We start from the raw sequence: 12,668 nt of genomic DNA, 5'->3' as shown, positions 1-12,668 counted from the left end.
GTTAAAAAGAAATCAATAATATGCACTTTGCTTAATTAAAAATAGCTGTGGTTCTCCAGTTTGCAAGTGAAACATAGCAGAAAGCAAACCTGGACCTATATTAAAAATATTTCATCCAGTCTATATTTTAAGGTAACTTACTCAGGTTCTCTAGAAGTGCTGGAGATGACTTCTCAAATTCGGTGCTGATTAAGTGCATCCTTTAATTTAATATATGGAAAGATCCCCATTTATTTGTGGATAGTGTCAGTTTGATATCTGACAAAGTAAATTAGATAAAAGTGTTTTATTCTCTATAAAGGCTTGAAGATGATTCAGCTCTAGGCTCACTTCACTTATTTCTGTTACAAACATCTCAGATTTTGATGTTTCCTGCAAAAGTTCAGAGTTTGTCTTCAGGTCTCATGACTACAAGCTTTAAGGATGGATTCATGCTCATCAGCCTGATCATTTTATTTCTGTAAGGCTCTCACTCATGATGAGTGATCAACATGAAGACCGGCTGCAGGATGCGATCTGTAAAAATACACACTGAAGCCCAAGGCCGGGACTCAACAGTGCTCTCAGTGGCTATACACAAAAAGTGCACCAGCGTGTGACCCGGACTGGAGTCACCCTGCAAGTTTTATCAAGGAACTGGAATCAAACACAAACACACTTTAACATGGCAATATGAAAAATTTACTATACAAAATAAAGTCAGACTGTTCTACAAATCAAAATGGCTCCAAGCTGAACAAAATAAATAATTGTCCAAAACAAAAATGGCCAAAGGAAAACTCTGGCAGCCCTCAGGATTTCCTACTTTTACCCAAAGTTTGTTTTTACCCGAGTCTGCTCCCAAGCAGAATTCAGGTAAGTGCAGTTCACAACACTCCAAATAATTTCTGCAAATATTATGCTTTTCCAGCTTTCAATCTTCTTGGTCCCAAACCATAAACCAAAAAGAAACCTCCAGCCTAAGAATGTATCTAGGCTGGGTACAGAGGAGTGGTATAAGTTTCCTTTATCAAAAGCACACAAACAGCTTTCAAAATTCCCTCCCGGGTGTCATCAAACTTCTCTTCCCCCCCCCCCACCAAGTCTCTCTGAGTTTCACAAGCAAAAACATAGACCAGAAAAGTCTTTGAAAGTGACTAGAAGGAAAAGAATCAGTCACAAAAATTAGAAATACACAAAAACTCACAGTCTTTGCTTAGTCCGATCTGATTATTACTCCCACCTCCATCGGTTCACTGGCTTCACATACCCCTTCAATAGGAAGGTCCATTTGAATCTCCATGGGAATCTCCTCCTCGGCTGCTGCTAAATCTGGTAAGGTTCCAGTTTCTTCAACCTCCATGGGTGTACAGCCATTACTCCTGCTTGAGCCAGGCAGGTTTTCCTGAGAGGGAGACCTCAGCTTTCTCACTACCCTGCCTAAGAGTTTGTGCAGGACTGCTGGCCTTTCTAGGTGGGGGACACACCCTGATCTTACTGAGTCAGCTTAGCTCTGCTTCTCTCTTGGGCTCCCCCAGTGGTGACCTGGATACATGTTTCTCTGTTGGCTCACAGGTCTCACTTCATTCTGGCTCCCCCTGGTGGACAGCCGAGAAACCACCGTGACCCAGGTAGGCACGGAGCCTGCCTGGCCACAATATGCAAAAGGCTTTCTGCAGTTCACTTTGGCGTTAACCTCTTAAGGATGTTGGTACTAACATGCGTTAAAGGAATAACACACAATATTTGCATCTTAATATGCATTAAACAGCAAAATCATGCCTTTTTACCATAATATATGCTAGTGTATGTCACTCTGAACTGCATAATAACGAGATACAAAACATGCAAATGCATACAAAGAACTTTGGTACGAGGTGGGCCGCTGAAAGTTTCTGAACCCAATCAACTAAGTTGGGGCAGTCTCCATAAAGTGTCAAGAAAAATGTGGAATAACTTGTAGGTTTCATGGCTCCACATCATTTTCTTCTTGATTGGGCTGAGAACTTTTTAGTGGCCCTTGGTATTGCTCTCTGAGAAACTGTGTACTTCCCTTCTCATGGCTCTGATTGGATTACAGGCATCCCTAGGTGGAGTAATGACTACAGCATTTTAAAGCACAAGGATCCTGCTGATGGGGGAGATGGGGATGGGATTTTTAATATATTGCCTTTTATGTGGTTACAATCAAAGCTGTTTACATATTCTATAAAGCTAGTTATTTTGTATATGGGACAATAAGGGGTTAAGTGACTTGCCTAGAGTCACAAGGGACTGTAGTGGGAATTGAACCTGGTTCCTCTAGTTCTGAGGCTGCTGCACTATTAGCCTCCCTTTATCTACCTCTTAAAGGGACAACATTCTTTGAACCATTCCCTGCTCTCTGAGGAAATTTCAGCCCACTCAAGTAGTTTAGACGTCTAATTAGAGTCTATTTCTAAGTGCATTAAAGATGTTTACACACTACTTCTCTAGGATCAGAGATCTATATCCCTCTCACCCCAGGTATATGCTGTTAAAACTTTCTCTGCTTTTCCTTTCTTCCCATCTGGGATTTTCCTGGCATTTGAAAGGTCCCTCTTGAAAAGATTTTTCCCCTTTCCTGTCCTCATGCCCAAATGTCTCCCTCTGGCTCCAGACTCTTCCATATGACACTATTAAAGGTAATAAAGTTTGTCTTAAGGATTCCATTTAAGTATTGGATGTGATTTTTGACAGTCACCTAACATTTAATGCACAAATCTCTAGCTTAGTAAAAAAAAAATATATATATATATATTTTTTTTTAATTCATTCTTAGGTATCTAAGTGCTATTTGTCCTTTTTTGAAACAGCTTGTGCTTTGCTTTTTTATTCATTCCTTAATATTATCACATTTTAGACTACTGCAACTCCCTTTAGAAAGACCTACCTCAAGTTCAAATCATAAGGCTTAAATGTATCCAAAATACTTCTGTCAAGCTTCTTGAGGAGACAAGAAATTTGACAGAGACACTCCACTTATTTCTAATGAACACTTGCTTCCAATTGTTTACTGTATTATTTTTAAAGATCCTCATGCTAACTCACAAATCATTTTATTCTGGCTGTCCACAATTGCTCTTTAATGTTTTCATTCCCTATAAATCTGTCTATGCTTTCCATCCAACCCATGAGAATTTTATGGTCATCCCATTACATTTACAGGTATGATCTGACAAAGCATGATGTTTTAGCTTTATTGCATCTACTGTATGGAAATCTCCGTACATAAGAACATAATACCCTACTGGGTCAGACCAATAGTCTATCTAGCCCAGTATCCTGTTTTCAAGTGGCCAATCCAGGTCACAAGTACCTAGTGCAAACCCAAACGGTTTCCATGCTGCTGATCCAAGAGTAATCAGTGGTTCCTCCATGTCTTTCTCAATAGCAGACTATAGACTTTTCATCCAGGAACTTGTCCAAACATTTTTTATACCTATATATGCTAACCACTGTTACCACATCCTCTAGCAATGAATTCCAGAACTTAACTACTCTTTTGAGTGGAAAAATATTTCCTCCTATTTGTTTTAAAAGCATTTCCATGTAATTGAATTGAATGGTCCCTAGTCTTTGTAAAAGAGTAAAATATTGATTCACTTTTACCTGTTCTACACTACTCAGGATTTTGTAGACCTCAATCATTTCCTCCTTCAGCTGTCTCTTTTCCAAGCTGAAGAGTTGTAACTTCATTAGCCTTTCATCACATGAGAGAAGTTTCAACCTCTTTATCATTTCAACCTTTTCCAATTCCACAATATCTATTTTTCCAGACACTGTGACCAGAAATGGTTCACTAGCCCACCCCCCAGACTACTTAGGCCACCTCTGTGTAGCTCTACTAGGCTTTCCTATGCCAGGTGCTGATGTTCCAGAGGCAGGTATGTACGTTTTTATTCTGAACTTTCTGGGGCTGCAACAGGGTCAGTGAACATGGGGAGTGTGTATGGATCTTTACTTTGTCTCTGCAGTGGTTATCTGGTCACTGTCGATACCTTTTGGGCATGTATACCTATCTTTACATCATCTAATTCACAACGTACAGTATATGTTTCTCCTAGGCAGTCTTGTCAAACATTTGATTAATCCCTGTAGGATGACTAAGTCTAGATCACCCTAACCACTCCTCCAAAAATGCCCCTTTCAGCTCTGGGCACACAGCAGGATTCAGAGGCCTAAAATGTTCCTCGATTTGTCTAAATATCTGTTTCTATTATCGGCACTTGGACAACCTGCCTTTTAGATCGACCCAGTGCCGACTTGGGCGGGTTTTTAGACTTATTTAAGTTTTGATTATGAGCCCCTTGGTGATCAAAAGCACTTATGGTCCGTACTGGTATTGGATTTACTGCAGAAGGAAACACCAAAAGGAGAAGGAAAAAGAGGAAAAGAGAAACAGGCAGGAAAATAAAGTCCACAGAATCTAGGATCTTGCTAGGGGTGTAGGCAGTGATTCTTAGAAACTTTACTAAATAATATAGTTTGTCCAGCTCTGACATCACCAGTTGCTAGAGGGGAGTTCTTTTCTCATGATTTCATATTATAATGAGGGGAAGAAACTTGTTTTGGAGGGAACTTCCCCAGGGTATATAACCCTTTGACGAGTTCAAATTCTCATCTTTGGGTTCCTGCCCCCCTGGGCTGCTAACCTACAAGTTGGGAGAGCCATCTAGCCCAAAAGTCCTAGTCATCTAAGTTGAAGCAGTTACAGGAAATGTGGCAGGGTCGCACCTACCTTTAGGTATTCTGTAAGTTTTGTGTGTAAGTGGGAGCAATGGCCATTTCCTGCCTATGTATGTGCCCTTACATTTTCACTCTATGTCACTTACATGTGCCCGTTACGGAATAGTGCTTAGGCTTCCTACTAGCATGGCTTTTTAAGAAATTCCTACCAGGGGTCCAAAGAGACTCAGACTAATAATACAATAAACTAAAAATACAATAATATACGTATAAGAAAGCAAACTTAAAACTTACAGCAAAATTGCACTAAATGATAACAAGTTTGCTAATGATGATTTGCAAAACAGGAGTGATACCGGAAAATACTACTTAACAAATAGCAAGCCTAAAAACCAGGAAACGGGCTTCAAAATAAACCATTATTAAAATCAGAAGCCCAGCTCATATTACTGGCTTGCTTTCCACTGTCGGGAAAAACAGAACAGTAAAATATCTCCATAATATTGTAGGAGAACCCCCCCAACGACTTCCTAATTCCAAATCAGGTACCCCCTCCCCCTATGCAAAGCACCAGCAATTCAACAAAATGTCACTGGAATCCTCTCGGGCATACAAACTCATTTCTTAATATCCTGAATATCCATTGATGCCTGAGGGGATTCCAGTGATGGTGCTTTGCATAGAGGGGTTCTGATTTGGAATTAGGAAGGCAGGTTTTTGTAGAGCAGGTTTTTTCTCCTACAATATTGTGGAATTTTTTTTTTTTACTGTTCTGTTTTTGCCGACTCTTAAAAGCAAGCCAGTGATATGAGCTGGGCTTCTGATTCTAACAATGGTTTATTTTGAAGCCCATTTCCTGTTTTTTTGCAATTTATTAGCAAATTATTTAGTGCAATTCAGCAGCTATTTATGACATATTACCTCAGACTGTATTTATCATTTAATAATAGTTTGATAACTTTATGTAGCATGTATAATTCTTTGTAACATATTCAACTTTACACAAAATTCTATGTAATAATATGTTGCCTGTAACCCACCTAGAGATCTAATTAATGAGGATTTAGCAGGATATAAGATTGCACATAACATAACTTATCATCTAAGTGCTGGCATTCTGTAAATTTATGCATACAAGAGACATATAAATGTTGGTTGCTAAACTTTAGAAATGCTTTTTTAATGACACCTTCCAGATGGTGAGGTTTTTTTTTCTGACTGAACCTATGATAAACACCACCTCACTTACTATATTTTAATACAGGGATTCATTCTAAACAGTTCATTATCTTTCATGGGCATGGCTATTACCATATTAGCATAGCTGACTGCATTAACCTTTATTACAACAAATGATTAGAACATAGGACAAAGTCTTGGTAAATGGGTTCTTGCACATTGCTATTTGTCTCCTTTACATTTATGGTAATGCTAGGTACATCTGGCCCATCGAGGGTAATCTTATAAAAGTGCATCTGGTTTAATAGGGCAGGTAGGCACCTTTTTAGATGCTATTTTATAAAGATACATAGAGAACCCTTAAATATCTCACAAATTTTAGAGACATCTGAGAAGGATTTAGCATCATCAGCCACTATGATTATTACCTTAGCTTTACCAATTGATAAAACATGGTTGTTAAAGCTTTACTTTAAAAATAGACAAAAAAGTTTCCTTGGTCACAAAATACAAATGTTTCCAGACTTGGCACGGGAGACGCAAAGGCGCCGCCGTGAATTTCTTCTTTTGAAACCTGGGGTTATATCTTTGGGGGGGCGACCTTTTATTTGAGACATCCGTGTAAATGTATTGTGTGTTTCCGTACTCTTAAGTATGTGTTTTTTGAACCATCCCAACTGACAAACTTTGTGGCAATGTCTCGTCTGAATGTAAGCAATCTTTGAGCCCTATAATTTGACTATTGATGACCTCATTTCAGCGCTATAGCTTTCAGTTTCTTATGTAATTATTAGTATTTTTTTTTTTTAATTGTTTCGCCATTTTTTTCTTTGATTCTTGGATCCTAAGTTGAGGACTTGAGCATAAATTGTAAATTCATTAACTTATGAGTTATATTTACATTCTATTTAATATCTGTTCTATTATTGCTTTCTGTACAAGTGTAATACTTAAAATTTAAATTGAAAATCAATTAAAGATTTACGCATAAAGCTACATAGACACTAGTATGTCTTTATAAAATACTAGTATAAGCAGCAGATAAGGACAATCACATTTTGAGCAGGTATAAATGTCCATGCCTAGATTTTGCAAATGTACATTTGTGAACTCCACCCACGTTCATCTCTATATGGTTAGACTCAAATAAACTGGCTCTCAATATCAACGAATCAAAACTCATGATTTTTCCTTTTAAAGAAGGAACAACGCTTCAGGCTCCTCTGAAGCTCGAATCGCTCCCCATCAAAAGTGTCCATACTTTAAAACTACTAGGAGTTACTTTCGACAGTAAATTTTCTGATCATTTTCATATTAACACGGTCGTTCAGAAACGTTTCTATTGACTCAGGATGATACGTTCCCTTGCTAAGTTGCTTGAACCGGCTTCCTTGAACACATTGATCCACTCCCTAGTAATCTCTTGTATAGACTATTGTAATGCCCTGTTTAAGGGCATTACAAACAAGGAAATTAGACGGCTTCAGATTGTACAAAACACAGCTATTAAGATCATTTGTGGCGCAAAGAAATACGATCACGTCTCACCCCTTCTGATTAGTGCACATTGGTTACCAGTTGAACATAGAATCAGTTATAAAATCCTACTTTTAACATTTACAGCAAAATTAAACAACCAACCAGAGTTCATCCACAGACTTTTAATTCCCTACAGTACTTGAAAATCTCTTCGTTCTACGTCTCAGAATTTTCTTGTTATACCTTCTTTAAAATTGATTAGTATGTTGCGCTCCAACCATTTTGCCGTCACTGCCCCTACTCTCTGGAATTCGTTGCCCAACCATTTGTGCAATGAGTCCGATTTAAAACAATTTAAAGCAAAACTAAAAACATTCTTGTTCCAGGACGCTTTTGGATAACAACTGTCCTCTTAAGGACAAAATTAGATCAAATTGTTACTTTTTACCCTAACCTATTGTACTTTCCCCTTTATGTTGAAATCTTCTTTAACGATTGTAGTTCCCCACTTTCCTATTGTTTGAAGTAAGTCCATACGTCGTATCAGTGCTTTATTATGACACTTGGATTTTATCCAGTATCCCTTGTTTTAATATTTTTTATTTAATTTTATATTGTACACCGCTTAGAAAACTGATTAAGTGGTTTAAAAATTTTTTAAATAAACTTGAAACTAGCAAAGCACACGCCGTAATGTCATGGCTCATACTTTTATACCAGTTGGCACTTTATAAGAGCCCATTTCAGAGTATGAATCAGTGTTTGATATTTGAAAATAATTCAAAAAATTAATTTCCATATGCCATCACTTGACTGCAACATTCATTGTGGTTCAGAGCACGCCAGCCAAAATTAGCAAGTACAAGAATTCTCCTCCCCGCCCCCCCCCCACACACACATTTTTATAAAACCGTGGAAGCAGATTTTAGCACACACTGATGCACTGAATATTCTGTGCTGCTCCCAATGCTCATAAGACCTCTATGAGTGTCGGGAGCAGTGCAGAGCATTCAGCGCACCAGCCTGAGCTAAAAACCACTTTTGCCGTTTTGTAAAAGAGAGCTGACCAGAAGAGGTATACACCCGCAAGAAGCACAAATTTGGTACGCTGAACGGAGGAAAAGATGAGGAGGAGAGCGTTGGGACACCGAACGGAGGAGGAGAGTTGTGTTTTGACCGGAAGTGAGGAAGAAGGGGTGCATTGGCACAGAAAGGGAGAGGCAGGGTCGCTTTGGGACAAAGAAGGAAGGGAGGGAGCAGAAACTTCAGACAAAGTAGAGAAGGAAGGAGGAAGTGTGAACTTGGGACACAAAATAGAAGAATGTAGGGAGTGAGGGAAAGAGATACTGAGGTGGAGGAATAGAAAGGGAGAATTGTTGGGCAGGGGTGTCTTAGTGAGAAGCATGGGGAAATGAAGAAAGCAGTGAATTGGGCATAGGGAGAGAGAGAGAAATATTGGACATGATGGTGGGAGAGGCGTGAGGTACAGTTGCATGGGGAAGAGAGAGATGAGAGGGAGAAATGTTGGATGGGGTAGTGGAGATGGAACAGTAGGACGGATGAAGAGTGAAAGTAAGTGTAAACCTATGTTTTCTTCTATTTAAACCACAGTACTTTATTTTGAGGACTGTTTCTGTAATGTTTAATGTTCTTTAATGCTTTTATAAACTGTGCACTGTACAGGATCTGAGTTACATACAAATTCAATTGAAGAACGGTTTAAAAAATGGAACTCGTTCTTAACCCGGGAACTGCTTGTACAGACTGAAAAGGGGAAATGAGCCTCATGTAGAAGACAAAAACCAATAAAATCAGTGCTTTCCAATCTTTTGTGGCTGTGACTTCATGACAGAGGTCAAATATAATTATGTGATCCTACCGTAGGTGATTGCTGGGTTCTGGCTTCAGTAGAAACCTTAACTTTAAAACAGAAGTTGTTGGTTAACATTCTACCACTAAACTAAGGATTCACACACAAATACACTGGTATTTTTCACTTCAGGGTAAGTGTGCTTCTAAGAGCTTTACAGTCAGTCACAGGAGTAATAATTTATAGCAAAAGTCTCCATAAATAGCAAGAAAGCATGAGAACACCTCCCTGGGGGTATTATAGGCTTACCAACAAATGGATTTCTGATTGAAACAAATCTTAGTCGAGCTGAGCCAAGTTGAGCAAAGAGCTGAGTCATATTTCTTGATCTTTACTGTACTTTAGATCAGAAACTTTGCAGTTTGAATTCAATAATCTGTAAAGTCATCTCTGGCAGACTCTTCTGCCTCCGACCTAGCACTATACAAGAAAAGAGAAATAGTGTAACATTCCTAAAATGAGTATGATGCCATTAGACACTTTAGAAACGTGTGAGAACTCTACTCCTGAAAACACAATGGAAGACTTTCCAGAATCGGTTCCAATTGTGTGCTTTCTTCACTTGTATCATGGATATCTAATCTATCCATGCATTAAAACTAACTTAGTATGTATAGCATATGCATAGAGATAATTGGTAAGGCAAGGACCTGGAACTGGTTCTGACACTGTTGGTTACGTTACTCCTACTGAGATGTCATCATTTGACCTTCACAAAGATTGAGATTTATTGCTTTGCAAATGAAAAAGAAGTATAATAAAATGATCTTTGTATTATGTTTAACCCTCTGAAAGGGTTGGTCTGTACATTGCTCTCCACAATATGTGCATGGGTTTCAGAGCCCATGTGCTTCTACGTGCAGGGAAAAGGAATGAGTGGAAGAGGAAAAGTAGGAAGAACGGTCTACTGTTATTGCTTTCTTTTGGTTGAACCTTTTGGTTTCTTTTTATGTTGACTTGCCTGTCATGAAATCATTCTTTGTTAAAGATGCATATTTATTTATTTATTTTTCTATCCCGTTGTCCTTGAAGAGCTCAGAACAGGTGAAAGGTTAAACATACATAGTACACAGTTAACAGGTTACAGGTTACAATTTACACAGGGTTTGTCATGGTTTCAGTCCAAGTTTCTGATAAAAGTTTCTCCCTAGCTAGACGGTGACGGGACTAAAGCACGCCGGACAATCGCACGCGGACAAAAACACTAAGGCAAATGTGCGTAGGACGTCAGCGCGCCGGATTAAAAGGTAATTTTAAAGTGCTCCAAGGAGCGGTGAGTAGGGAACCCCCCACTTTACTTAGAAGTGTTGCTGCTGCTGTTGGGGGGGGGGGGGAGAACACCACCACTTACAGAGGAAACTGTAATTTTTCACTAAAACACAGAAAAATTACACTTTCCTCTCTAATAGGGGGGGTTCCTCCCCCCAACCCCCCAACGGCAGTGCCAACACTTCTAAGTAAAATCAGGGGGTTCCCCCTACACACCCCCTCAGAGCGCTTTAAAGTTACCTTTTAATCCGGCGCGCTGATGTCCTGTATGCATTTGTCTTAGCGTTTTTGTCCTCACGCGATTGTCCCGTGCGCTTTCGTCTATGAACCAGCTTGACACTTATTAAAGGTCTAATTCTAATATACAGTTTATTAGTTACAATTTACCGTGCAAGTTTTCCAGTACAGGTTTTATCCTAACTGACACAGAGACAGTTTACAGGTTGGTTACTTTATAAGCTTTCCATATGTGACACATACAAGGTTCTGGTACCAGTGTATATTTCTTTGTAATCCATCGGTCAAAGGCAGGGGGTTAGGTGAAGAGATATGTTTTTATTGCTGTCCTAAAATTGAGGAGTCCTTCAAGGGATCTGATCTGCGAGGGCAGTCAATTCCAGTGGCTCGGCATGTAGTGGGAGTAGGAACGTCGTTTAATAATAATAACTTTATTTTTGTATACCGCAATACCACAAACAGTTCAGAGCGGTTTACAATGCAAGAGACTGTACATATACAGCGAAGATACAATGCAAGAGAATGTACAATGCAGTTGTGGGCAGTTTACAATGTAAGAGACTGTACATATACAGTCTCTGGCTGTTTGTAGTTGCAGGGCACGACCAGGGGGTGTTTTTGAGGCGTATTTCAGCCTGGGAGTGGAGAGACCGGTTCGGTACATATGGAGAAAGCTTTGCCATCACATAGCCCCGGGCCATGTCTTGCAAGGATCTGAACGCTAGAATCATGCCCTTGCAGACACGATGTTTGGTTACAGGCAGCCGTTGAGCTGATGCTAGGGACTGGGAGACGGTATCATGTAGGAGAAAAAAACGACTCAAGAAAGGAATAATTCACATTCCCCCCTTCCCATTTGTGTTTTCCCCTTTTCTCTTCTTTTCTTTTATTACATTGTATTTCTTTCCCTTTAGCTTTTAGCCTTCCCTGGACCTGATATTTTTTTTAAAAAAATTTTATATAATCAATTTTACTGTAAACAATTTATACATAAGAACATAAGAATTGCCGCTGCTGAGTCAGACCAGTGGTCGGTCGTGCCCAGCAGTCCACTCACACGGCGGCCCTCTGGTTAAAGACCAGTGCCCTAACTGAGACTAGCCCTACCTGTGTACGTTCCGGTTCAGCAGGAACTTGTCTAACTTTGTCTTGAATCCCTGGAGGGTGTTTTCCCCTATGGAAGAGTGTTCCAGTTTTCTGCCACTCTCTGGGTGAAAGTTTTATATATCAAAAATGAAAACAAACTTGAAACTTGAGGTTCTCATCAAGAGAATAGGATGATAGAATGAAAGAGCTTTCAAATGAGTATGACACAATCCTAATGAGTGGGAGAAGGACCTGGAAGAGTGTGAGAACGAGGTCCCCTGTTCCCACTGTCCCAGTCAGAGCACAGATCTTCGTGTCTGCTTTCATAATTGATGCTTCTAGACTTCTCTTTATACTGTATATTGTACCAATTAGGGTAGTTAGCTATCTCTAACTCCAATAACAGATGGCTAGGGCCTTTGGGCTTTATGGCTCTCCCCTTACATGCAGGTCGGTTGGCCTGGAAGGCATGGAGCCAAAGGCATGGATTTGAATTATGCTCATGGTTTTATACTCTAGTAAAGATTCCCTTCCAACCTAATCTCCTCTCATTATAATCCTGAATACTGTGGCAGCTACTTCTATTTAGCAACCTGTGATGTCAGTAAGTTAAGGGAATATTGTTTTCTTTAGGAGAGCCAATGGGTGGCACTTTGGCGATCCATGGCCTCTACACTGGCAACATAACTTGAAGTGCTATGTATGAAATATATTTCTTGTTTGTCCTGGGTAATGGGATTCAGGCATGATGCAGTAGCGATGCATGTAGATCAATTATGTAGTATGAAAATGGGTGACATCCATCAGCAAAAGACTTTTCTTTTAGCCATTGCCCTGCAATAATCTATCCAGAACAATCATT

At 39.5% G+C, this 12,668-nt stretch overlaps 1 protein-coding gene across 1 annotated transcript in view; it reads left to right on the top strand.

Moving 5' to 3' along the window:
- Positions 1-764: 764 nt before the first annotated feature.
- The window catches only part of LOC117357287 (probable deoxyuridine 5'-triphosphate nucleotidohydrolase), a 44,287-nt gene continuing 32,383 nt past the window's right edge, over positions 765-12,668 (top strand). Inside the window, exon 1 of the mRNA XM_033937656.1 lies at positions 765-855. Within this exon, the coding sequence (XP_033793547.1) occupies positions 765-855 (91 nt within the window). The remainder of the gene's footprint in view (positions 856-12,668) is intronic.

This window comes from Geotrypetes seraphini, chromosome 3, assembly GCF_902459505.1.
Source record: "Geotrypetes seraphini chromosome 3, aGeoSer1.1, whole genome shotgun sequence".
Classification (NCBI taxonomy): domain Eukaryota; kingdom Metazoa; phylum Chordata; class Amphibia; order Gymnophiona; family Dermophiidae; genus Geotrypetes; species Geotrypetes seraphini.
Note: the sequence above shows the minus strand (reverse complement) of the source record. Positions and strands in the feature narration are given on the sequence as shown.